This window comes from Corythoichthys intestinalis, chromosome 6 (genome assembly GCF_030265065.1).
Source record: "Corythoichthys intestinalis isolate RoL2023-P3 chromosome 6, ASM3026506v1, whole genome shotgun sequence".
NCBI classification, from domain to species: Eukaryota; Metazoa; Chordata; class Actinopteri; order Syngnathiformes; family Syngnathidae; genus Corythoichthys; species Corythoichthys intestinalis.
In genome coordinates this window covers 4,126,006-4,153,541 of record NC_080400.1, presented here as the reverse complement: position 1 = coordinate 4,153,541, position 27,536 = coordinate 4,126,006, and the positions used below count along the sequence as shown (strand labels likewise).

Genomic DNA, 27,536 nt, shown 5'->3' with positions numbered 1-27,536 from the left:
TACGTGCGTAGCGGACGAAGCAAAAAACACAGCAACCACAAAAGTTACTGCAGCAGACAGCCGCTACACACGACGCCGACGTTGCTAAATACTTGCCCGCACGATGCTAGTTGGTAGCAGGTAGCGTGTGATGCGTCTCATAGAGATCACATGTATGTTGAACTAGATGCGCAATGACAGACTCGGCCGCGTCTGGGCCGCGTTAGTAAAGCTGCCGCCATCTTAAAGCAGTAGAGCGCTAATAAAGAGCGCTAACCGCTAATAAATAAGATTAACGTTACTATCACAAACTCACGTAACGTTAGCCCCGCGGAGGGCTAGGTTTCTATTAATTATGACCACTGTCGAAGCGTGGCTAACGTGTCTTACATACAGGCTTTAACATAACATAGCGTTGTGGAGTGATGAGGGTGTAAAATAAAAACGTAATCATGCTAACTATCAATTTTAGCTCAGTAGTCATTGCTGGATAAAACACCAAGTAGCACTGGTCCCAAATGTGCTCCAATACAGCCTGTGTCATACATTTATTTTGAATACTGCAAAAACTCAAAATCCTATCAGGACTTACAGTTTAGACTAACTTAAAACTTAACTACAACTTAAAAATGGCTTGACACAAATAGAAATTCAATTGAAACACGTGGGGAAAAAATCCTAACTTTTAAGCGATGTGTGTTATCAAGCGTAACGGCATTTTTAGGTAAGATAGATATAATTTTTTTTTTTTTTAATCTAAAAGTTTTTTGAGTGAAAGCAGTGAACTAGTCTCTTTTTTATTCTAGTTACATCTGAGATGGAATTGTTGGCTATTTTCAACAATATACATTGAAAATAAAGACATTGATTGACTGAAAATGGTTCAAGATTAGATGAAATGTCTTGTTTTCTCATGTATATTTATAATTGCTCTTCACCTAAAAATATATTTGTTTTATCCGATTACTCAATTAATCGATAGAATTTTCAATCGATTACTAAAATATTCCATAGCTGCAGCCCTACTCAAAATCTCTCGATACATGGCCCAATTCATTCATTCCTTTACACAGATCAGTCGTCCTGGTCCCTTTGCAGGAAAAACAGCCCCAAAGCATGATGTATCCACCCCCATGCTTCACAGTGGGTATGGTGTTCTTCGGATGCAATTCAGTATTCTTTCTCCTCCAAACACGAGAACCTGTGTTTCTACCAAAAAGTTCTATTTTGGTTTCATCTGACCATAACACATTCTCCAAGTCCTCTTCTGGATCATCCAAATGCTCCCTAGCGAACCGCAGACGGGCCTGGACGTGTACTTTCTTCAGCAGGGGGACACCTCTGGCAGTGCAGGATTTGAGTTGCCTGGTATACTAGATTCACCGCTGTTCCAGCGATTGAGCCCGGCGACCGTCCAGCGAATCAAATTCCGAGGGCGGAGCAAGCCACAGCAAACAGACAGCGGAGTAGACCAATCAGCGACGGGCCAACGTGACGTTGTTAAAGCGGCAAGTAATTAGCGTGAGCGGAGAATGGAGAAGTATATTCAACATGGCTAGCATGAGCCATGTTGACTGTTGTCAATGAGTTGTTTCGATGTGTTTTTGGTAACTTAAAACTGCTTTTACCGCAGATTGGAACATATTCTCGGCTCTCCCGTTCGCCATCTGTGTTGTTGCGGAGACGACTTTCGGCGCGCAAGAGTGACGTTACTTGTTAAGAACACGTCACGCAAATAAACGAATCTGACTGGACGATTGATTTTGTACCTTGCTCGAGAGGCCGTTAATGGGCTGGGTCCCAGACTATTTCTCACAGTGTTTCAAAAATACAGGCAGAATAGTCTGGCTGTGCCAGGCAAGGATTTCAGTCCCTGGCTGCGCATTGTGTTACTGATAGTAGCCTTTGTGGCTGTGGTCCCAGCTCTCTGTAGGTCATTCACTAGGTCCCCCCTGTGTGGTTCTGGGATTTTTGCTCACCGTTCTTGTTATCATTTTGACGCCACGGGGTGAGATCTTGCATGTAGCCCCAGATCGAGGGAGAATATCAATGGTCTTGTATGTCTTCCATTTTCTAATAATTGCTCCCACAGTTGATTTCTTTACACCAGGGGTGTCCAAACTTTTTGCAAAGGGGGCCAGATTTGGTGTGGCAAAAATGTGGGGGGCCGACCTTGGCTGACGTCCTTTACGTAGAACAATATATTTAAGCAAATTTTAGCAAGCCGTTCTGTGTGTCACATTTGCTTTATTATAGGGCTGCAGCTATCAAATATTTTAGTAGTCGATTATTCGATGGACTAGTTAGTTCGAATAATCGAGTAATCGGATAAGGAACATGAAAAATTAAAACACCTGAGCTGAGCTTCAAACGATATAATTTTTTTTTTTAAATGAGGATCTGTGTACAACAAAAGAACAATTGGCTAACTTGGATAGAAAAAGTCTGCTAGCTTAAATGCTATAAAATGCTAAAGTTTTTTTTTTTTTTTTTTTTTTTACAATGCTCTTAACAAGTGGTTCAGACACATATTCCCACAAAAAACGGCTAAATTTACCTACAAACTAAATAAAGGATGCATTAAAAATCATTTGCTCAAACAAAAGCTTAGCTTATGTTGGTCTTAACAGGGAGCAGTTGGATTCAGCCATGTGAAAAGAGGCAGAGCAGAGGGCATTGTATACACCCTCATCAGTAAAATTAAATGCAAACACTTTTAAAATTAACCATTACAATGCCACTTTAATTAAACGAATACTCGAAGCAACAAAATTTAGTTCGAATATTTTTTTCTAATTGAATACTCGAGTTAATTGATTAATCGTTGCAGCACTACTTTTTTTTTTTTTTTTTTAATTAATAATTTCAACAATTTTGCAAATAGCCTTTGTGGCGTTCTCTTTAGACTCTCGGGCTTTTGCGAAATACTGCTGCTGTGAAATTAAACTAGCTTCAAGTTGCTTCAATTTCTCGCTACGTATCTACCCTGTAGTCTTGTCGTACATGTCAGCGTGTCTTGTTTGGTAATATCGCCTCATATTGAACTCTTTAAAAACAGCGACTGTCTCTTTGCAAATTGGGCAGACACAGTCGTTGCGTATTTTAGTGAAGAAATAGTGCAATTTCCAACTATCCCTGAAGCGTCGGTCGTCGCAGTCAACTTTCTTTTTTATGTTGATTGTCACCATTTTAGAAAATTGGGAGTTAAGGGTCACATAGGGTAATGTTACTTAGAGTGCTGCTGCTGCCTTTTAGTGGGTAAATGAGGAGCAGCATTTAGTGTGTAAGCTACTTCATATGATGGTAGCAGTACTGATCAATTTATTAAGTCTGTGTGCGGGCCAGACGTTATTGATTTTATGACAGAGGCTGGGGGCCGGATGAAATCCGACCACGAGCCGCATTTGGCCCCCGGGCCGGACTTTGGACATGTCTGCTTTACACCAAGCGTTTTACCTATTGCAGATTCAGTCTTCCCAGCCTGGTGCAGGTCTACCATTTTGTCTCTGGTGTCCTTTGACAGCTCTTTGGTCTTAGCCAGAGTGGAGTTTGGAGTGTGACTGACTGAGGTTGTGGACACATGTCTTTTATACCGATAATATGTTAAAACAGGTGCCATTCATACAGGTAACGAGTGGAGCCTCGTTAGACTTCGTTAGAAGAAGTTAGACCTCTTTGACAGCCAGAAAACTTGCTTGTTTGTAGGTGACCAAATACTTATTTTCCACTCTAATTTGGAAATAAACTCTTAAAAATCAAACAATGTGATTTTCTTTCTTTTTTTTTTTTTTTTCCACATTCTGTCTTTCATGGTTGAGGTTCTGGTGATTTTGGGCCATTCTCGTGACACTTCCTGTAGGTTTTGGTTCACTTTCTGTTGATTGCAAAGTGTTTTCCTGGTCACTTCCTGTAAAATTGTCACTTTCTGTTCATTTTGGGGTATATCCAGGTCACTTCCTGTTGGTTGTGGGGCACTTACAGGTCACTTTTTGTTAGGTTTGGGTCACTTTCTAGTAATTTTTTAGCATTCCCAAGTCGCTTCCTGTTGATTTGGGTTCACTTCCTGTTGATTTCAGTGTATTTCCAGGTGACTTCCTGTACATTGGTGACTCCCTGTTCATTTTGGGGCTTTTCCATTGTCACTTCCTGTTGGTTTTGGGGCACTTATAAGTCACTTTTTGTTAAGTTTTGGTGACTTTCTGGTGATCATGGGGCATTCTCGGGTCACTTCCTGGTCATTTTGGGACACTTCTTGTTGATTTTAGAGAATTTCCAGGTCACTTCCTTTACATTAGTCTCTTCCGGCTCATTTTGATGCATTTCGGGTACACTTCCTGTTGGTTTTGTGGCAATTACGGGTCACATTTTGTTAAGTTTGTGTCACTTTCTGGTGATTTGGGGACATTTCTGGGTCACTTCCTGTAGATTTAAAGACACTTATTGTTGATTTTTAAGTATTTCCTGATCACTTCCTGTACTTCCAGGTTAGTTCCTGTATATCAGTCATTTTGGAGCATTTCAGAGTCACTTGCCATTGGTTTTGTGGCACTTCCTGTCAGTTTTGGGGTACTTATGGGCAGTGTTGTTCGTAACGGCGTTACTAACGGCGTTATTTTTTTCAGTAATGAGTAATCTAATTAATTACTTTTCTCATCTTGGCAACACCGTTACCGTTACTGAGGCGGGAAAGGCGTGCGTTACTATGCGGTACTAAGTTGGTTGAATAAAAAAAAGTCTGAGAGAAACGGACATACGGGGACGAGAGCAGAGCAGGAGTGGGGAAGACGCCGTTGCAACCGCGATGCTAGGTGGCTCCAATAATACCTGACTGTAGCCATAGCCGACAAACTATGCCCACATGACACGGTAGATATCATATTATAGAACTAGATGCAAATAACAGACACTGCTGCATTGCCAACATGTTTTAAGGACTACATGCGTTAGTAAACAGCCGCCATCTTAAAGCAGTAGACCTCTCAGGAAGGCCCTGATGTAGAGGTCCTTCCTAGCGAACCTAAGTAATTTTTTAAAATCTAAAATGCTCCTAAATCGGCAAAATCTTAACTTAAATCTATCTTTAAATGATGAAACAGTTTTAAAACTTACACATGTTTAAAGTAGACAGAAGGGAACTAATGCAATAACGGGAGCAATTTTAACAACTTTAACCATTGATTCACAACTTTAAATAACTTCCACACATAGCAAAGGTTACTAGCTAGTTATCGCAATATCCTTGTGTCTAGTTAAGTGGAGGGTAAAGAATTGGGCTAGGGCCAATTGTCCCCCAAACCCTTTAAGCTTCACATTGTGTGAGCTTTTTTTTTTTTTTTTTTTTGGTAGGGGGAAAAAAAAAAAAATCACTAGTTACTTTGCCAAGTAACTAATTACTCTTACATTCAAGTAACTGAGTTAGTAACACAATTACTTTTTGGGAGAAGTAATTTGTAACTGTAATTAATTACTTTTTTAAAGTAAAATTAACAACACTGCTTATGGGTCACTTCAGTTTGGGTCACTCTCTGATGTATTTAGTGCATTTCCAGGTCAGTTCCAGTAGATTTTGTGGCACTTCCTGTTGATTTTGGAGTATTTCCTGGTCACTTTGTGTATATTAGTCACTTTCTGTTCATTATGGGGTCACTTCCTGTTGGTTTTGTACCACTTACTGTTCACTTTTTAAAGTTTGGGTCAATTTCTGATCATTTTCGGAGCATTCCCGACCCACTTGATTTTCCATTTCTGTTTATTGACATGCTATGTATCTTTTGTGTGTCACAGTTCTACAAAGACGGAAGATAGTAAGAGGAAATTCTGTGCAAAGGAACTCCAGTAAAAACGCACTGGAAGTATAATTAGTCCTTTTTTCCCTCCTCTTTCTTGTTTGCTATCCGTCTACTCGTTACTCCTAACGAAACACCAGGACACAATACTTTGGGTAGACATCCAATACATTTTGACTCGGAGGAATGTGAATTCGCTCTCTCCTGGTCAAACATCGGCAATAAGTTTATAGGTAAAAGAATGCCGCAAATGAATTGTAATTGAGTCACAAGAGAGTGAGGCATCCCCATGCGTTTCTCCAGAAATGGAATTTTCCGGTCTATTGTGTTTTTGTATCATTAGCACATCAAAATACCGTATTGGCCCGAATATAAGACGGTGTTTTTTGCATTGAAATAAGACTGAAAAAGAGGGGGTCGTCTTAAATTTGCGATCTAGACATTATACCCATTCACGACGCTAGATGGCGCCAGATATCATTGAAGCGATGTTCTGTCATGACAGATGTCAGCTCCTCTCAAGTTTAACCAGTTTGCATTATTCTACTTAAGGCTGTCAAACGATTAAAATTTTTAATCGGGTTAATTACAGCTTAAAAATTAATTATTCCTGATTAACAGCAATTCAAACCATCTATAAAATATGCCATATTTTTCTGTAATTTATTGTTGGAATGGAAATGTAAGACACAAAACGGATATATACATTCAACATACGGTACATAAGTACTGTATTTGTTTATTACAACAATGAATCAACAAGATGGCATTAACATTAACATTCTGTAAAAGCGATCCATTGATAGAAAGACTTGTAGTTCTTAAAAGATAAATGTTAGTACAAGTTATAGAAATTTTATATTAAAACCCCTCTTAATATTCTCTTTTTAATAAAATTTGTAAAATTTTCAATCAAAAACTAAACTAGGAGCCCGCCATTGTTGATGTCAATAATTCCTTACACAATGCTCATGGGTGCTGAAGCCTATAAAATCAGTCACACCCAAGCGCCAGCAGAGGGTGACAAAACTCCGTAAAACACAACAAGTACACATTTCACTGTCCTGTCATTTTAATCTGTTTGAGAGGGGCATGTGCGTTAATTACGTCAAATATTTTAACATAATTGAAAAAATTGATTACTGCCCGTTAAAGCGATAATTTTGACAGCCCTAATTTTATTGCAATGTGTTTCCTTATTCAGATTTGTTTCAAGACTACAACTACAGTTGGACTTCACTTTGATAGTTATAAAATATGCCATATTTTTCTGTAATTTATTGTTGGAATGGAAACGTAAGACACAAAACGGATATATCCATTCAACATACGTACGGTACATAAGTACTGTATTTGTTTATTACAACAATAAATCAACAAGATGGCATTAACATTATTAACATCCTGTTGAAGCGATCCATGGATAGAAAGACTTGTAGTTCTTAAAAGAGAAATGTTAGTACAAGTTATTGAAATTTTATATTAAAACCCCTCTTAATGTTTTCGTTTTAATAAAATTTGTAAAATTTTCAATCAATAAATAAACTAGTAGCCCGCCATTGTTGATGTCAATAATTACACAATGCTCATGGGTGCTGAAGCCCATAAAATCAGTCGCACCCAAGCGCCAGCAGAAGGCGACAAAACTCCAAAAAACACAAGTAACAAGTGGACATTGCACTGTGCTGTCATTTTAATCTGTTTGAGCGGGGCATGTGCGTTAATTGCGTCAAATATTTTAACGTGATTAATTGAAAAAATTGATTACTGCCCGTTAAAGCGATAATTTTGACAGCCCTAATTTTATTGCAATGTGTTTCCTTATTCAGATTTGTTTCAAGACTACAATTACAGTTAGACTTCACTTTGATAGTTAATGCAGTTATTGCAATATTGTTGTTTTATCGCAATAGATTGGTTTATTTACATTTCAAAAACCAGAAGCCATTCATTTCCGAATGTGATAGCACTTTAGTTTACATATTTAAATGTTCAGATATTAAGATTTGAATGAGGGATGTTGTTTCAGATGGACTGTAATTATTTTCAGTATAAAAATTAATTTGATGTTCAAAAAGTCTTTTTTTCAAACTTGAGACTTGAAAATGAGGGGGTCGTCTTATCATCAGGGCCGTCTTATATTCGGGCCAATACCGTAGAAAAGGAAGAGCTCACCTGGATGGTCTGCGCCCTCCTGCCCCGCAAGCCGGCCCCCGTGATGGCCCGCGGTCCTTCCGAGAGGCAATGCGAGCGTCTGCACGGCAGCGTGAAGGCGCCGTACGCGTTACAGTCCTCCTCGGAGAACATCTTCTCGTCTCCGCCGACCCCTTTGCCTTCGCGACCGTAGACCCGGTCTAAGGAGTCCGCGGCGGCGGAGCGCGGCGGGCCCTCGTCTTCAGAGTCGCGTTCGGCGCCAGGGCTTGCCATCTCCTCCGCGCTGGTCGCGTGGTCTCGACTCACGTCCGACAGAGAGAAATCCGGACTGTCGTCTCGCCACGTATCCGCCGACTTGGAGCGTTTCTTGCCCGAGCCGCCGATCTCTTCCGGGTCGCGGCCGAAGGATGCCGGCCGCAGGTTCATGGCCACGCGGTCCACCCAAACGGGGCTACCGAAACGGGGCGGGACGTCGCCCTCGTCGAAGGGCTCCGTGGCATTTTCGGCCAGGGAGCGCGGGATGCTGGGAGTACTGCTGGAGCGCGTGCTGGTCTCCGAGTTCCTGTGCTCCGTCTTCCCCGACGAGGTGAGCCGCGGTCGCCTGTCTGGGATGCGGAGAGAACGCGACGTGCGCTTCCGTGACAAATAGCCGCGCTCCGTCCCCGGGAAGGCCACATCTCCGTGCTGGCTCTCAGCATTTCCCATCATTCAGCGGCTGAAAAACATCAACAAGTTTTCAGTCATGCGCAGAGGTTGCGCTAGACTTTTTCATTGTCATTTTGACTGACAGGGTCATAAAAATCCGGTCATAATCTACAGTATTTTTACCCCTCACTTAAATTTTTAAAATGACTATATCTTGATGCAGTCACTATATGTATATACACAATAATACAATAATACTTTATAATATAGAGTAACTAACATTGGTGCAGTCATGGATTGCAGTAAGCAGGCCAGTGTTGTGTTTCCATATATATTTTTGTTATATTATGTATATACAGGACATATATACCCCCCCCCCCCCCCCAATTAATTAATTGTAATTAATCGCAATTCAAACCATCTATAAAATATGCCATATTTTTCTGTAAATTATATATATATTCTGTCAAATAAATTGTTGGAATGGAAAGATAAGACACAAGATGGATATATACATTCAACATTCGGTATATAAGGACTGTATAGTGGGCATTTCACTCTACTGTCATTTAAATCTGTCTATGCTGTCCTCACTCCAAAGCGTCTACTTTTTCCAAAGCTAGACAGCTAGTGAACGACGCCTTAATAATCAGACTTCTTCCTTTTTCATCTGATTTATCAATAAAATAGCCTCAAACCATTGTTCTCTTTAGACCGTAGTAAAACTACCAAAAAAAAGTACACAAGCATTGCATTAGCAACAACGTTAGCTTAGCACGATATACAGGTTCACTAAACATAAACAAAAAGCGTCTCATACAAAAAATATAACATTTCGCTTACTAACATAATATGTACATTCTTTACAACAACCATACTTACGGACAAATCTTGTCCAAGGATCATATAAGCACAACATTACAACGTAGGCGTCAGCCCGAGACGTCATGCAGCCATATTGAACTGGCAAGAAAGCAATAAACCATGTCGCAAAGTGACCACAAGAGTTCGCTGTTAGACAGCACAAAAAACCTTGCTGTAAAACTTACCAAAAGGCAGAATACTGTCTGACATGGGACAGTGCGGGACATGTGCGTTAATTGCGTCAAATATTTTAACATGATTAATTTAAAAAATTAATTACCGCGCCTTAACGCGATAATTTTGACAGCCCTAAATATTATATAATTCCATTTTATATATATATATATATATATATATATTTTTTTTTTTTTTTTTTTTTAAATGTTTATTATTATTATTAAATAAAAATGCACGTTGATACGACGCACATAAAGGAAACTTCAATTTTTTTTAAAAATCGTTAGAAAGTTGTATGGACTTACAATCCACTAGCTTGTTGTTTCCTGTTGTCTTCCGAAATACACCTGGGTGACAGCGCGTCAAGTGTTCGCTCATAGCCGACGTGCTACCGTGGTATGCGAGCTCAGCTTAGCAAAAAGAGAACACACAGTGGTGGCACCCTCCATATTTTCCTTGAAATAATTTCAGGCTCTGGCTAGTCTGGTCCGCTTTTTTGGCTTTATGCCGCTTTCACCGTGTTACCAATTCTGCCCTTCTTGGTAATTGGCGGCGTTTTCAACTGCTCGCCGAAGTGAGGAGTGAACCGGCGATTCACTTGATTCGTTGTCATCCTTCATCCTCCACTGCATCAGTCCCTCTTTTATCAAGACCGTCGTCGTTTTGGGGCTTTTTGAAGAAACTTCGGACACTCAGTTTCCTTGACATTTTTCCGAGTAAAGCCAACGACGTCATGCATCAAGAGAGACAATAGCTAATTAATATGCTCACCCGCCACCCTGTGGTCTGGGGTGTGAATTGCAACCTGTCAAAATGAAAGATGGACTTCAGTTTTTTCCTTCACCGTTTTAAAAAAAACGGTCAACGAAAATATTCGGTTAACGCAACCCCTGGTCATGCGTCTTCCTTATAACGAGCATTATGATGGAAGTGACCCCGAAGTGACACAGCTGCTTTTATTTCCAATACCAAAAGTCCAACACACACTGTTGGTGAAATAGACACTGTCTTTGTAGTAGCCTAGTAGCAGTACATAAACTATCCAGTATGCGTGTGTACTGCCGTTGTGCATGCCTTTTAAGGTGAAAACGCATGACAAATGTAGACCGAAATGGCTACTTTTGGATGTGGAAAAACTTGAAGAAAATCACCGTTCTGATATCTTGTCACACCCCTACCTGCAGGGTCGACGCCACATCTCCGACATGTCGCTCATCCGCGGTGGAACTTAACACCAGTCTGGATCTTCAGCTCTTGTTCAAATCTATCATTCTGTAAAGAGAAGATACAACAGAGTGTCACAGCTATTGGAATAATGCTGTATGGCTGAAAAAATATGTCATATCCAGCCTTTAAAAAAATAAGGGGCCCCAAAAGAGACTTTGACAGAAATGAAATAAATTGAAGCAATCTGGTGCGCACCAGAAACAATCTGGTAAACATTAGCATTATCGAGCATTTAAGATAGCGGACTTTTGCTATGCAATTTAGCCAATTGTTGTAAACATTAGCATTATATAGCATTTAAGCTAGCCAACTTTTGCTATGCCAGTTAGCCAATTGTTGTAAACATTAGCATTATATAGCATTTAAGCTAGCTGAATTTTGCTATGCAAGTTAGCAAATTATTGTAAATATTATCATTATATAGCATTTAAGCTAGCGGACTTTTTGCTATGCAAGTTAGCCAATTGTTGTAAATATTAGCATTGTATAGCATTTCAGCTAGCCGACTTTTGCTATGCAAGGTAGCCAATTGTTGTAAACATTAGCATTATATAGCATTTAAGCTAGCAGACGCTTACTATACAAGTTCGCCAATTGATGTAAACGTTAGCATTATATAGCATTTAAGCTAGCGGACTTTATCTATGCAAGTTAGCAAATTGTTGTAAATATTAGCATTATATAGTATTTAACCTAGCGGACTTTTTGCTATGCAAGTTAGCCAATTGTTGTATAGATTAGCATTATATAGCATTTAAGCTAGGGAACTTTTACTATAGAATGCTAGCCAATTGTTGTAAACATTGGCATTGTATAGCATGTAAGCTAGCAGACGCTTACTATACAAGTTCGCCAATTGTTCGCCAATTTTTGTAAACATTAGTATTAGATAGCATTTAAGCGAGTGGACTTTTGCTATGCAAGTTAGCCAATTGTTGTAAACATTAGCATTATAGAGCATTTAAGATAGGGAACTTGTGCTATGCAAGTTAGCCAATTGTTGTAAACAGTAGCATTATATAGCATTTAAGCTAAAAGACTTTTGCTATGTAAGTTAACTAATTGTTGTAAACATTAGCATTATAAGCATTTAAGCTAGGGAACTTTTGCTATGCAAGCTGTTAGCCAATAGTTTTAAACATTAGCATTATATAGCATTTAAGCTAACAGACTTTTGCTATGTAGGTTAGCCAACTGTTGTAAAGATTAGCATTACATAGCATTTAAGCTAGCAACGATTATACAATACAACAATCGGCTAACTTGCAAAGCAAAAGTCAGCTAACTTAAAGGCTATATAATGCTAATGTTTACCAGATAGTTTCTGGTGCGCACCAGATTGCTTAAATGTGTTTTATCTCTCTGAATGTCCATTTAGGGGCTCCGTAGAAAAAGACAAAAGGTGTAAATAAGACTTGATTTCTGGTGTATGGATTTTTGTCTTTTTTCGGGGGGGGGGGGGCATAGAAGTGGATGTGTGTGATTTACTTTGGCCACAGTAAATGACACGGTGGGCAGGACGTGGCCCCCGTGCTGTCGATTTGACACCCCTGTCTATTATGTGAGGACGGGCCGCTTAGTAACGGTGGGGGCGGGAAGAGTGGTAGCCTGACCCTCCGCTGATTGCCGCATGCACTCGCCAGTAGAGGGGGGCGTTATGTAAACTACAGCTGACCCCGTTTTTTTCCCCTTCCCTTTCCTTGCGCCCTTTCCCTTTATTTTGCTCGCTCATCAACTCTCGCCGGCTGTGGCGTTCAACGTTTGACGCCCAAGGACGGACAGACGGACGTTATTTTTCCTTAGCTCATTGGCTCTGACATTCAGCAAGGGACCAAGGATGAGCAAAAAACTGCCAACTCATCTCTTCATGACTGACAGCTACAAATGTTCTCAGGTGGCCCCTAATTACGAGTTTTCACTATTTGAGCCTAGGCAGGAAGGCCAAAACAAGTAAATGTTGTCCAGTTTCAATTTTGTCTCTCTATTTTTTTCTTTTTCCTGGCAGTGTTAAATAATCTTCACCCAAAACTGACACTCCCGTCTCGCATGGAGCAGATCGATAAAAAAGGAGTGTAACTTTCAGTTTTGATGTGTCTTAATGCGTTTCGAATACTGAAAAGCGCCATCTGCTGTTAGGGAGAGGATTTTTTGGCAGCCCCATATCGTCTGGAAAGAAAGCAGTTCGATACGCAATAGCGCTGCAGCTATCGATTATTTTAGTAGTTGATTAATCCATGGACTAGTTAGTTTGAATAATCGGGTAAATCGGATAAGGAACATAAAAAATTAAAATATTTGAGCCGAGCCTCAAACGGTTAAAAAAAAAAATAACTCAATGACGATCTAAGTACAACAAAAGAACAATTGGCTAACTAACATAGCAAAAGTCCGCTAGCTTACGGTGGTATGAAAAAGTATCTGAACCTTTTGGAATTCCTTACATTTCTGCATCAAATCAGCGTAAAATGTGATCTGATCCTTGTCAAAATCACACAGATGAAAAAATAACGTCTGCTATAATTAAAACTACCCACACATTTACAGGTTTTCATATTTGAATGAGGATAGTATGCAAACAACGACAGAAGGGGGAAAAAATAAGTGAACCATCACATTTAATATTTATATTATTTTTAATATTTATAATATTTTTAAATGTTTGGGTGATTTTAGTTAAAGCAGGCACTGTTTTTACATCTGTGTGATTTTGACAAAGATCAAATCACATTTGATGGTGATTTTATGCAGAAATGTGAGAAATTCCAAAAGGTTCAGATACTTTTTCATACCACTGTATCTACTAATGTGGGATTTTGGAACAGTTGGCATTCCCACGCAAGCGTGACACCTTTTTTTGACGTGGTTGATCTGCCATTTGTCCCCACAAATCTCTCATTTCAGTCAATAATACTCCCGTTCGCGAGACCCCTGTGTCGCCGCCACCAGATGGGGCTTCGCTAACAGTCCTTAGCGTACCTTCAATCGGCAATCTGTCATCGTAAAGCCGTCGCGCGCATATGTGCTTGTTGGGGGATGGCGGGAAAGGTGCGGAATGCCGAGCATGCCGAGACGAGATTGACGCCGTGCTGGACACATGTCGCCAAAGAGATCATTTTCCTGCAAAACTCACTGGAGCTTTGTTAGATATTGAGACGTGCGTTCATTCGGTCGTCTCAGAAGTGACCGGTTTAAAACCATCCCGGCAAAATTCCGCTTTTTTTTTTTTTTTTTTTTTTGACAGCATGCCATTCGTCCAGCATTGTCCGATTGAATCATGGTCACTTGGGACTGGTAACCAGAAGTGTACTGTTCTGTTTTATGTTACAATGGTATGAAAAAGTATCTGAACATTTTGGAATTTCTCATATTTTTGCATAAAATCACCATCAAATGTGATCGGATCTTTGTCAAATGGATTGGACTTGTAGCGTACAATAGCTGCATCACTTCAACTGCCTCTCTTATATCTCCTATATCTGGGCAGTGTACAGTGGTATGAAAAAGTATCTAAACCTCTAGGAATTTCTCACATTTCTACATAAAATCACTGTCAAACGTGATCTGATCTTTGTCAAAATCACACAGATGAAAAAACAATGTCTGCTTTAGCTAAAATCACCCAAACATTTATAGGTTTTCATATTTTAGCGAGAAAAGTATGCAAACAATGACAGAAGGGGGGAAATAGGTAAGTGAACTAGGGCTGCAGCTATCGAATATTTTAGTAGTCGATTAATCGATGGACTAGTTAGTTTGAATAATCGAGTAATCGGATAAGGAACATGAAAAATTAAAATACCTGAGCTGAGCCTCAAATGGTACTTTTTTTTTTTTAAATGAGGATCTATGTACATAGAAAAAGTCAGCTAGCTTAAATGCTATAAAATGCTAAAATTTTTATTTATTTATTTATTTTTTTAACAATGCTCCTAACAAATGGTTCAGACACATATTCCCACAAAAACGGCTAAATACTAGAGATGTGCAAAATTTCCGATTCTTAGATTACTCGCGATTCGGCCGTGGAAGATTTCAGAACGATTCACAAACATCCAAATTCTGATTATTGAAATATGCCAAGTAAAGCGGAAGTACAACACACTCAGCGCGCCGCGCGGTCAATGAGGAACAGAGCGAGAGTAGCTAAACATCATGCTTCTCATTACCCGGCCCCTCGGGTAATGCCAATGCTCAACTCACGGCTCTAGCTCAACTCATGCCGCGAGATAAAAAAAAACACAACAACATACCTGACTGCTGCCGAAAAGCTGCTACAAAGTAAATCCACATAATGTCGAGGTAGATATCATTTATATAGGACTAGATGCATTATAGATTCAGTAGCGTTAGCAGCACACCTACAAAAAGCTAGATGCGGGCGTTAGTAAACGGCCGCCATCTTCCCTGCAAGGCTGTTGTAGCGAACCTTCCAAACGAACCTAATTAACTTTTTATCCAAAATACTCCTAAATCAGTAAAATATTGGCTTGAATCGATCTTTAAAATAGTTTTAAAACTTTCACAAGTCGAAAGTAGACAAAAGGGAAATTATGGAATAACGGGAGCAATTTTAACAACTTTAAAGGTTGATTCATAACATTAAATGAATTGAAAGTAGTTTAAAGCTGCTGACACAGAACGGGGACTGGAGTTGTTTAATTACTGTTATTTTTGTATAATTGTTTACTGCTATATGTTAACTTGATACTGAAATAGTAGTTTGGTTTAGCCTGAGAGTATTTTTGAACAATTTTGGAACTAATGTACAAAACATTTAAAAAAAAAAAAAAAAAAAAGGAGGGGGTGCATTAATAATCGTTTTATAATAGAATCGGAGCCTCTGAATCGTAATCGAATCGTTAGGTGCCCAAAGATTCCCAGCTCTACTAAATACTATAACTAAATTATGAATGGATTAAAAAACATTAGCTCAAACAAAAACAAAAAGCTTACGTTGGTCTTACCAGGGAGCAGTTGGATTAAGCCATGTGATAAGAGGCAGACCAGAGGGCAGTGTATTCACTCTAATCAATGAAACTAAATGCAAAAACTTTCAAAATAAACCATTACAACTAGGGTTGTTCCGATCATGTTTTTTTGAATGAATTCAAAAGTTTTGCAGGAAAACGTGAGGCCGTCTGTCAGACAGTTGAAGCTAAAATGAGGATGGATGCTGCAACAAGACAATGATCCAAAAGACAGAAGTAAAGCAACTTCCAAAGAACAAAATGCACATTATGGAATGGCTAAGTCAAAGTCCAGACTTGAATCCCATTGAGATGCTGTGGCATGACCTAAAGACAGCGATTCATGCCAGACATCCCAGGAATCTGACAGCAGTTTTGTAGAGAACAATGGGCCAAGATCGATGTGCCAGAATGATCTACAGCTACAGGAAGCTGTTATTGCTGCCAAAATGAGGGTTAGAGCAGACACTATTTTTTCATCTGTGTGATTTTGACAAAGATCAGATCACATTTGATGGTGATTTTATGCAGAAATGTGAGAAATTTAAAAAAGTTCAGATACTTTTTCATACCACTGTATCATCGTCATCGTCGTGACATTGAAAGTAATATGTATTTAGGTATATTCCTAGGAAAGCACTAAATGTTTTAGTGGTCTGACTTAAAGCCGGGCGGTATACCGAAAATTTAACGTTACCGAAATTCTTCACGATGACCGACGTAATTGGGTCTGTTTTGCTGCTTCGGGGCCTGGACAACTTGCAATCGTTAATGGAGGAGTGAATTCAAAAGTTTTGCAGGAAACCCTGTCAGACAGTTGAAGCTAAAAATAAGATGGATGCTGCAACAAGACAATGATCCAAAAGACAGAAGTCAATCAACTTCAGAATTGTTTCAGAAGAACAAAATACACAAAGTCCAGACTTGAACACGCTGTGACATGACCTAAAGACAGCAGTTCATCCCAGACATTAGGCATTTGACTGAACTACAGCAGTTTTTAGAGAGGAATGGGCCAAGATTAGTCCTGGTCGATGTGCTAGACTGATCTGCAGCTACAGGTAGCATCTGGTTGAAATTATTGCTGCCAAAGGGGGTGGCCACAAAATATTAAATGAAAGTTCACCTACTTGTTTTTCCCCCTTCGGTCATTGTTCGCATACTTTCCTCATTTAAATATGAAAACCTACAAATGTTTCGGTGGTTTTACTTAAAGCTGACCCTGTTATTTCATCTGTGTGATTTTGACAAAGATCAGATCACGTTTGACAGTGATTTTATGTGGAAATGTGAGAAATTCCTAGAGGTTTAGATACTTTTTCATACCACTGTACACTGCCCAGATGTAGGAGATATAAGATAGGCAGTTGAAGTGATGCAGCTATCGTACGCTACAAGTCCAATCCATCAACGAGTGTTCATTCAGTGCATGCTCAGTCTTTCCGTCAAATGACATTTTGACATCCTTTGACCCCATTCCGAATCGGAGGAAGCGGGCAAGCTTCATGTTCTGACAGGCTTGAGCATTTGTTAAATACAGGGTGTTCTTTAATAACAATGGCGGTGCATTTTTTAGGGATGACAGCGGGGATGTGCGGCAGCCACGCAAGGTATTTCACTGTCGTTTGGAGAAAAAATTTGCGGCAAATAAATAGAGCGATGACGCGTCATCGTCCCGGATGTTCACAGAGTGACTTGGTCGTAAAGGATTCGGTGATTTAATAGTTTCACCATTGCTTTTTGCTACCATCACACCTCGTTACATTTTGATAAGTTGGCTTCCGACTTCGAGTTATGAATACTCTTTTAGGGCAGGTCAACAGAAAGTGATCCGTAATGCCTCAAAATCAATAGGAAGTGACCAGTGACAAGAAAAGACCTGGACATGGCTTAAAATCAATAGCAAGTGACCCAATATCCACAGGTATTGACCCTGAAATGCACTAAAATGTACAGGAAGTGACCCGGGAATGCTCCAAAATCAACAGGAAGTGACCAAAGCACAAGATATGATCTGGACATGGCCTAAAATCATCAGGAAGTGACCCAATATCCACAGGAAATTACCCTGAAATGTGCCAAAGTATGCAGGAAGTGACCCAGGAATGCTCCAAAATCAACACCAAGTGACCAAAGAATAAGGAATGACCTGGACATAGCCTAAAATAAACAAGGAATGATCCAAAATTCAGGGCGGCCACGTTGGAAGGGGCGACTTTCCCATCAAAGTGCAGTGCATTGACATTCAAATGAAGTCATAACTAGCTTAAAAAGATGATTTTATCAGTGTCAAAGTATGGGCTATTTACTCCTTGGCTGCCTTTGACGGCGCTTAATGCCCATACATAGACATCAAAATTACTTGACTGTTTTACATCCATATCTATCAGGAATTCAGGGGTAAGCATTTGTTCACAAGAATTTTCAACAGAAAAAGCTCATTGTTTTGCTACGTCAGCCATGTTGGATTTTGTATCTCTAGATTTTATTTTAGACTTTTCTGCGTCCATATTAAAAAATAATCAGCTTTTATGTGTTTTATTTGATGTAATATTTAAATCTAATAACTTTCAGGGAAACATCATAGTCCTACACCAACCCCTACGCTGATGGCAAAAAGCAAATCTTCGTCTCCTCTGACCCCGTGCACTTTTGGAAGAACGTCTACAGCAGCTTCCACAACGACAGCTGTATGGTGCTGCCCAGGTGTCCTGGGGCTGAGGTACAGTGGGGCAAATAAGTATTTAGTCAACCACCAATTGTGCAAGTTCTCCTACTTGAAAAGATTAGAGAGGCCTGCAATTGTCAACGTGGGTAAACCTCAACCATGAGAGACAGAATGTGGAAAAAAACAGAAAATCACATTGTTTGATATTTAAAGAATTTATTTCCAAATTAGAGTGGAAAATAAGTATTTGGTCACCAACAAACAGGCAAGATTTCTGGCTGTCAAAGAGGTCCAACTTCTTCTAACGAGGTCTAACGAGGCTCCACTCGTTACCTGTATTAATGGCACCTGTTTTAACTCAATTTCGGTATCAAAGACACCTGTCCACAACCTCAGTCAGTCACACTCCAAACTCCACTATGGCCAAAACCAAAGAGCTGTCGAAGGACACCAAAGACAAAATTGTAGACCTGCACCAGGCTGGGAAGACTGAATCTGCAATAGGTAAAACGCTTGGTGTAAAGAACTCAACCGTGGGAGCAATTATTAGAAAAATGAAGACATACGAGACCACTGATAATCTCCCTCGATCTGGGGCTCCATGCAAGATCTCACCCCGTGGCGTCAAAATCATAACAAGAAAGATGAGCAAAAATCCCAGAACCACATGGGGGGACCTAGTGAATGACCTACAGAGAGCTGGGACAACAGTAACAAAGGCTACTATCAGTAACACAATGCGTCGCCAGGGACTCAAATCCTGCACTGCCAGACGTGTCCCCCCTGCTGACGAAAGTACACGTCCAGGCACGTCTGCGGTTCGCTAGAGAGCATTTGGATGATCCAGAAGAGGACTGGGAGAATGTGTTATGGTCAGATGAAACCAAAATAGAACTCTTTGGTAGAAACACAGGTTCTCGTGTTTGGAGGAGAAAGAATACTGAATTGCATTCGAAGAACACCATACCAACTGTGAAGCATGGGGGTGGAAACATCATGCTTTTGGTCTGTTTTTCTGCAGAGGGACCAGGACAACTGATCCGTGGAAAGGAAAGAATGATGGGCCATGTATCGAGAGATTCTGAGTGAAAATCTCCTTCCATCGGCAAGGGCATTGAAGATGAGACGTGGCTTCGTCTTTCAGCATGACAACGATCCCAGACACACAGCCAGGGCAACAAAGGAGTGGCTTCGTAAGTAGCATTTCAAGGTCCTGGAGTGGCCTCGCCGGTTTCCAGATCTCAACCCCATAGAAAATCTGTGGGGGGAGTTGAAAGTCCGAGTTGCCCGACGACAGCCCCAAAACATCACTGCTCTAGGGGACATCTGCATGGACGAATGGGCCAAAATACCAGCAACAGTGCGTGAAGTGAGTGAAGAGTTACAGAAAACTTTTGGCCTCCGTTATTGCCAACAAAAGGTACATAACAAAGTATCGAGATGAACTTTGGTATTGACCAAATACTTATTTTCCACAATGATTTGCAAATAAATTCTTTAAAAATGAATGTGATTTTCTGAGGGTTTTTTCCACATTCTGTCTCTCATGGTTGAGGTTTACCCATGTTGACAATTACAGGCCTCTCTAATATTTTCAAGTGGGAGAACTTTCACATTTAGTGGTTGACTAAATACTTATTTGCCCCACTGTAAGTGGCCAGCATTGTTTACTTTATAAAAAAAAGATGAATCAAAACACCTATCTTTCTGAAACAAACATGTTTTTTAGGAGCTTGAGAGGATGAGGACGGCCCGATTCTTGAGCCGGAAGGTGTTGGCCAGGTGAGAGAACTGCAAGTCTGTCAAGGCCTGCTACAAGTTGACCCAGCCAAAAGGTGCTGGCGCTCTTCGATCGAGAAGCATCGGGCTCATCGTGGCGGTCGTCAACCCCAACACAGTCGCACTGGCAAGGAGGAACACAGGGACACACAGGGCCGACATCCCGGAGATGTTCCAGAGAACAATGGAAACCTGGAGACAGTCCGGGCGGTACTCAAGCGGCCATCTCTGCCCGTGGCCCACATGGCGTCCTTCGGAATGTCGCTGTGGGACTCCCTGATATGCAGCAAACACACGAGCACCTGCTGGAGTTCCTGGCGGTCCCTCTTCAACTGTTTTGATGCAAACTCCTCCAAGGATGCGACTTCAGAACAAGGCCTTGGAGTGGCCGGCCGGCAGGAAAAGGAGCTGAGTCGAGGAGGGCAGAAAGGAGACAGCGAGGAACAGGGTGACAGGCATAGAAAAATGTTATGTGATTGTTGAAAGACGAGGCTCACATCCTGGTAACACCACATCGACTATTTGCACTGCCTGAATTACAGGACTATCCCATACGCATTTCATAATCATGTTTTTTTAGATTTCATACTTGCACGTCACTTTTGAGATTTTAAGTTTCTGATGTGAAAATTGAGTGATTTATTAACCTAGGAGTTCTATTTGACCCAGACCTATCATTTAAAGGTCTTATTAAACAAACCTGCAGAACAGCCTTTTTTCACCTGCGCAACATAGCCAAAATAAGAAATATTCTGTCTAAAATCGATGCAGAAAAATTCCCGCTTTCGTTACATCTAGATTCGATTACTGTAACTCCTTACTCGCAGCTTGTCCTGAAAGTTCCCTAAAAAGTCTTCAGCTTGTCGAGAACGCAGCAGCAAGATTTTTAACAGGAACTAATAGAAGAGAGCACATCACCCCTGTGCTCCAAGCCCTTCACTGGCTTCCAGTCAAGTTTAGAATTAAATTTAAAATCCTCCTTCTTGACCATTAATGGTTTGGGGCCATCTTATCTCACAGATGCTCTGGTTCCATACCGCCAGTGGCGCCACCAGGGGGTGGCCACGGCCACCCCTATAAATTGGTTGGCCACCCCACTGGCCACCCCACTTGCCAGTATATCGTTACATTGTTGTAGCATCAGTTATGCATTTCATCCCAAATGAATGCATTTATTTTGTTTTGTTAAATGTAGGGCTGTGAAATTTATCGCATTAACGGGCGGTAATTAATTTTGAAAAATTAATCACGTGAAAATACCGTATTGGCCCGAATATAAGACGGTGTTTTTTGCATTGAAATCAGATTGAAAAAGCACTGTCGTCTTTTATTCGCGGTCTAGACGTTATACCCATTCACGACGCTAGATGGCGCCAGATATCAATAAAGCGATGTTCTGTCATGATCTCAGCGGTCTAGACATTATACCCATTCACGACACTAGATGACGCCATGATCTCAAATATCTCAAGTTTAACCAGTTGGCATTACTTCATTGCAATGTTTTTCCTTATTCAGATTTGTTTCAAGACTACAATTACAGTTAGACTTCACTTTGATGGTAAATGCAGTTATTGCAATTTTGTTGTTTTATCACAATAGATTTGTTTATTTACATTTCAAAAACCAGAAGTCATTCATTTACAAATGTGATTCCACACAAGTTTACATATTTAAATGTTCAGATATAAAGATTTGAATGAGGCAAAATAACATGCTTTTTCTCTCAAATATATTGTTATAATCATTTGTTTCGGATGTACTGTAATTATTTTCTGTATAAAAAATAATTTGGTGTTCAAAAAGTCTTTTTTCAAACTTGAGTCTTGAAAAAGAGGGGGTCGTCTTATAATCAGGGTCGTCTTATATTCGGGCCAATACGGTATTTATCGCAATTAATGCATTCGCAGTACGACTCATTCACGCATTGCCGCAAACAGCCTACAATGGCGTCGTTTTACTTCTATAGACCCTACCCACCGACGTCACAAAACCACGTGCTCGCTGTATGGTTCCGCCCACTTGTCCGTCATTTTGTCTCTGTATTAGCATTGGTTTCAATTGATCGAGGAATTTAAAATGCATTTCATGGAAGACCCGGTGCTTTCTGATGCCGTAAACTCACTGGATGTGTTGCATAAAAGGCGTTATGTGGAAAAGCTTCGTTCTATACAGTCGCCAGATCCATATTTGATGCCCAAATCGATGTTTTTCCACCCACTGTCTTCGCCCTGTCTGCCTGACATCTGCTACGCTGATATTTACAATTATCTTGTCCACACAAAATCAGCCTATTCTCACGAAAATTTGAAAAACTTCAAGAGCTTGGAGGCTTATAAATACTTTGTTGCCGGTTGGGTGAAACAGGTCCTCGTCCACGAAAATTCGGCAGGAATCTATCTTGTGCTTGGAAAGGTGAGTTACGAAATTTTCAATTCAAAATCTTTTGTTATTGCTAACATCCACTGTCAAGTCTAATGTATTTCATGTCGTTTGTCAATGGAGTTAAGGCTTTTAATGTTTATATGGTTTAGCGATAGCACTCTCATTACATACATACGTGTATGTTGTCGGTGATTAGCCTAGCAATGATCTTAATTGTGGTTATTTGTCAGCCCAAAACCCTCTAAGTATATCTTAAATGCATCTTACCGGATATAAAATGACTACTACATAGTCTGTGGTGATTTTTTGGTGCCCAGTTTTCACGTCGAATTGCAGCCGTCCATTTCGCTCTCCTCTTTGGATCCCTCGGAAAACGGTAAAACTTCAAGTCTCTCCTTCCATCTTCTCTGTTAGTGCAACCAACAGCCACACACGCCTTCACCATTTTGAATATTAATGTTAAGGAGCAGAAAAACACGCCGTAAATAGGAGGAATGTACGTAGCCGTAACAGGTTAACACTATGTTTTGACAGACAATTGGGCGGTACCATTCAGGAGAGCGGAGTTGTGACGTCACGTGGGTAGGGTCTATACAGAGATAAGAGGCAGTACTGTCAAGTGAGTGGAGTAGATAAAAGCGTTCATTGGTGCTTTTAATTGGCAAAAGCCTTGTCATCTCTCCCACAGCAACCATAAATATTGTGGGAAGTGACGTGGGGAAGAATGACAGGAGTCGATCTTTTTCTTAACACCCTGTAGTGTACCCAACGCAGACAAGATATAGCATTTGCAGCCACCACACACAGTCATGGTTGCACCACTTCTCATCATGCATTTGGGCAGAACAGTTAAGTCGCTACTGTATCATTTACTGAAAGCTCAACAAATACACTAGATGGCAATATTTAGTCACAATATACAAACTCACATTTATTCTTTAAGAATTACAAGTCTTTCTATCCGTGGATTCCTTTCACAGAAAGAATGTTAATAATGTTAATGCCATCTTGTGGATTTATTGTTATAATAAACAAATACAGTACTTATGTACAGTATGTTGAACGTATATATCTGTCTTGTCTTTTCTTTCCATTCCAACAATAATTTACAGAAAAATATGGCATGTTTTAGAGATGGTTTGAATTGCGATTAATTACGATTAATTAATTTTTAAGCTGTGATTAACTCGATTAAAAATTTTAATCGTTTGACAGCCCTAGTTAAATGTACACCTTATGCCTAATATATACATAACACAATAAAACAGAATTGTTGTGGAACTCAAAATGTTGACTGGACAGTTACGGACCATGCACATTAAATCATTAGTAACATCAAATATTACACAATACACCAAAGTATATCAGTAGCCGTGTCCTTAAGTCTTTCTGATAGTTTTCCCCTGACCTTTTTACTGCAATAATATAATGAAAACCTGAAATTATAGCTTTTAGTTTTGGCCACCCCAAGATTTTAAGTGGCCCCATCTGGCCACCCCTATGAAACATTTCTGGAGGCGCCACTGCATACTGCCCCGACAGAACACTTTGTTCTCAGAATGCAGGTCTGCTGGCAGTTCCCAGGGTCTCTAAAAGTACAGTCGGAGCTAGAGCCTTTAGTTACCAAGCTCCTGTCTTAGGGAATCAGTTAATCAAAAAGAGGCCGAGACAGTCTGTACATTTAAGATTAGACTAAAAACGTTCCTTTTTGAAAAAGCTTATGGTCAAGCTAGTTGAAAACAGACTGGACTCACAGTTCAGTCTAAGCTGCACTAGAAGCTATAATGCCAGGGGAAGTACAGCCACTGAGTCCTATCCCCTGCTTCTCACTCTACCTACCACTTGTCTTTCATTTATTTGTCTTTTCTAATTCTAATGTCTAGTTGACTTGTGTCTTCATCACGACTCACCCGGTGTCCCCTTTCACCCCTCCCCCTATTTTTCAGCCGCAGCCGCCAGACAATCCTGACCCCTGGCTGGATGGACGTCCTCGCCGCCCCCCGTCTCATCTGGCTAGATGGACCCCCTCAAGTTCTCTCACCCCATTGAGTCTTTACAAACTGGAACTCCTTCTGCTAATACCCATCATCAGTCCTGGTGCTTCTATAGCCTGTCCGTCCTAGGAGTGGATCTCTCCTGACTGTGGTTCTCCCCAAGGTTTCTCTTTTTGCCCATGGGGTTTTTGGAGTTTTTCCTTGCCGCCATGGAAAGTCTATGGATGATGGATGCCCAGGACTTGAACTCATCTAATTCATCTACTGTATCTGATTGTGTAGCATATTGACTCTGCAAAGCCCTCTGAGACAACCCTGTTGTGATATAGATATACAAATAATATTGAATTGAATTATTAGCTGTTGAAAACTTGCAGTAAAAAAAAAAAAAAAAGTTGCTATTTTGGGCAAAAACTTTTGCTATTGATCCTGAAAATATAGGGGATTATCTCTGCATTTCGTGATTTTTGTGCATCTAGTGTAAAATCAAGAGACTTTTATAGCCATTTTAAGTTGTGTTATTCGTATATATAAAAATAATCAGGATTTTATAAGGGAACGACTTTGGATTTTTTGATGCCGCTGCTCATGGAGACTCATACCTCGCTAAGGTACAGTGGGGAGAACAAGTATTTGATACACTGCCGATTTTGCTGGTTTTCCCACTTGCAAAGCATGTAGAGGTCTGTAATTTGTATCATAAGTTCTCTTCAACTGTGAAGGACGGAATCTAATACAAAAAAACAGAAAGTCACATTGTATGGTTTTTAAATAATAAATTTGCATGAAATAAGTATTTGATACATCACAAAAATCAAACTTAATATTTGGTACAGAAACCTTTGTTTGCAATTACAGATACCACACGTTTCCTGTAGTCCTTGACAAGGTTTACACACACTGCAGCAGGGATTTTGGCCCTCTTCTCCAGAGCCTTCAGGGCTCCTGCCGGGCAACACGGACTTTCAGCTCCCTCCATAGATTTTCTATCGGGTTCAGATCTGGTGACTGGCTAGGCCACTCCAGGACCTTAAGATGCTTCTTACGGAGCCACTCTTTAGTTGCCTCGGCTGTGTGCTTTGGGTCGTTGTCATGCTGGAAGACCCAGCCACGACCCATCTTCAGGGCTATCACTGAAGGAAGGAGGTTGTCAGCCAAGATCTGGCCACACATAACCCCATCCATCCTCCCCTCAATACGGTGCAGTCGTCCTGTACCCTTGGCAGAGAAGCAGCCCCAAAAAATGATGTTTCCTCCTCCATGTTTCACGGTTGGGATGGTGTTCTTGGGGTTGTACTCATCCTTCTTTTTCCTCCAAACACGACGAGCCGAGTTTAGACCAGAAAGTTCAATTTTGGTCTCATCCGACCACATGACCTTCTCCTATTGCTCCTCTGGATCATCCAGATGGTCAGTGGCAAACTTCAGACATGTCTGGACATGCACTGGCTTCAGCAGCAGGACCTTGCGTGCGCTGTAGGATTTTAATCCATGACGGCGTAATGTGTTTCCGATGGCTTTCTTCGAGACTGTGGTTCCAGCTCTCTTCAGGTCATTGACCAGGTCCTGCCATGTAGTTCTGGACTGATCCCTCACCTTCCTCATGATCAGTGATGCCCCACGAGGTGAGATCTTGCATGGAGCACCAGAACGAGGCAGACTGACCGTCAACTTGAACTTCTTCCATTTTCTAATAATCACTCCAACAGTTGTTACCTTCTCACCAAGCTGCTTGCTTATTTTCCTGTAGCCCATCCCAGCCTTGTGCAGGTCTATTATTTTATCCCTGATGTCCTTGCACAGCTCTTTGGTCTTGGCCATTGTGGAGAGGTTGGAGTTTGTTTGTTTGAGCATGTGAACAGGTGTCTTTTATACAGGTAACAAGTTCAAACAGGTGCAGTTACTTCCAGTAATGAGTGGAGAACAGGAGGGGTTCTTAAAAAAGAACTATGAGCCGAAATATTTACTAGTTGGTAATGTATCAAATACTTATTTCATGTAGTTAAATACAAATTTACTATACAAAAATTATACAATGTGATTTTCTGGATTTTTGTATTAGATTCCGTCCCTCACGGTTGAAGAGAACTTATGATACAAATTACAGACCTCTACATGGCTTGCAAGTGGGAAAACAAGCAAAATCAGCAGTGTAGCTAATACTTGTTCTCCCCACTGTAGGTGCCTGTTTTGGTTTTAGGTCGGTAGCAGCTTTGGTTTTGTAAATATTAGAATTTTTTGAAAATAGCCCCCCTACAAATCGGCCCCGTTTCCCGTGTCCTGTCAAGTATTATGAAGTCTATGGTCCAATGTATTTGAGGAGGGATGGTTGGCAGCAACCCGTATCTCAGTTCATAAGGATTGGACGTCCACTAGTGATGAACTAGTAACAAAGTCATTTCAATTCACAGCAGAATGATGGTTGGATGCCACGTGACCGGACGTCTGGCATCGTCACTGGGACTCAAAGAGTTCAACATAAATTAAGGAATCAAGGGGTTAAAACAGAAAAGACAGGGAGTTTCAAGCTGGTCAACAGATTTCCATGACTATTGGGACACCAGATGAGCACCACAGGAGGGTGCGCAGGAGGGGTCAGAGCTTAGGAGGAACACAATGCTGGATTTTTTTTTTTTTTTTTTTTTTAACCAACACCGAACGCACCCCGGGAGATTTCTCCTTGACTTTGCATCCATTTATGAATTGTGGAAAACTATCAAAAATCATCAGGATACATCAGATGTGTCTCATATTTCAGTTTTTCATTATTCCCAACGCACATGAATTCACATTTTTTGGAGTTTTAAATCATTTTTGGAGCAGATGTGCTATTTTTTTAATAAGTTTTGAATTTTTGTTAAAAACTATTAGTTTTTAATGAGCTTTTCGATGTTCAATAAAAAGATAATCA

At 40.5% G+C, this 27,536-nt stretch overlaps 1 protein-coding gene across 9 annotated transcripts in view; it reads right to left on the bottom strand.

Moving 5' to 3' along the window:
• Window positions 1-27,536, bottom strand: part of tiam1b (TIAM Rac1 associated GEF 1b) — a 176,207-nt gene that overhangs the window by 113,103 nt on the left and 35,568 nt on the right. For 7 of the 9 annotated variants that reach the window (XM_057838495.1, XM_057838501.1, XM_057838491.1 and 4 more), the window contains 2 exons: window positions 10,784-10,877; window positions 7,941-8,634 (listed from right to left, as the gene is read on the bottom strand). In XM_057838495.1, the coding sequence (XP_057694478.1) occupies window positions 7,941-8,627 (687 nt within the window). In that variant the 5' untranslated portion in view covers window positions 8,628-8,634; window positions 10,784-10,877. Of the gene's footprint in view, window positions 1-7,940; window positions 8,635-10,756; window positions 10,878-27,536 lie in introns of all 9 variants that reach the window. The other 2 variants (XM_057838496.1, XM_057838498.1) reach the window with 1 other exon arrangement.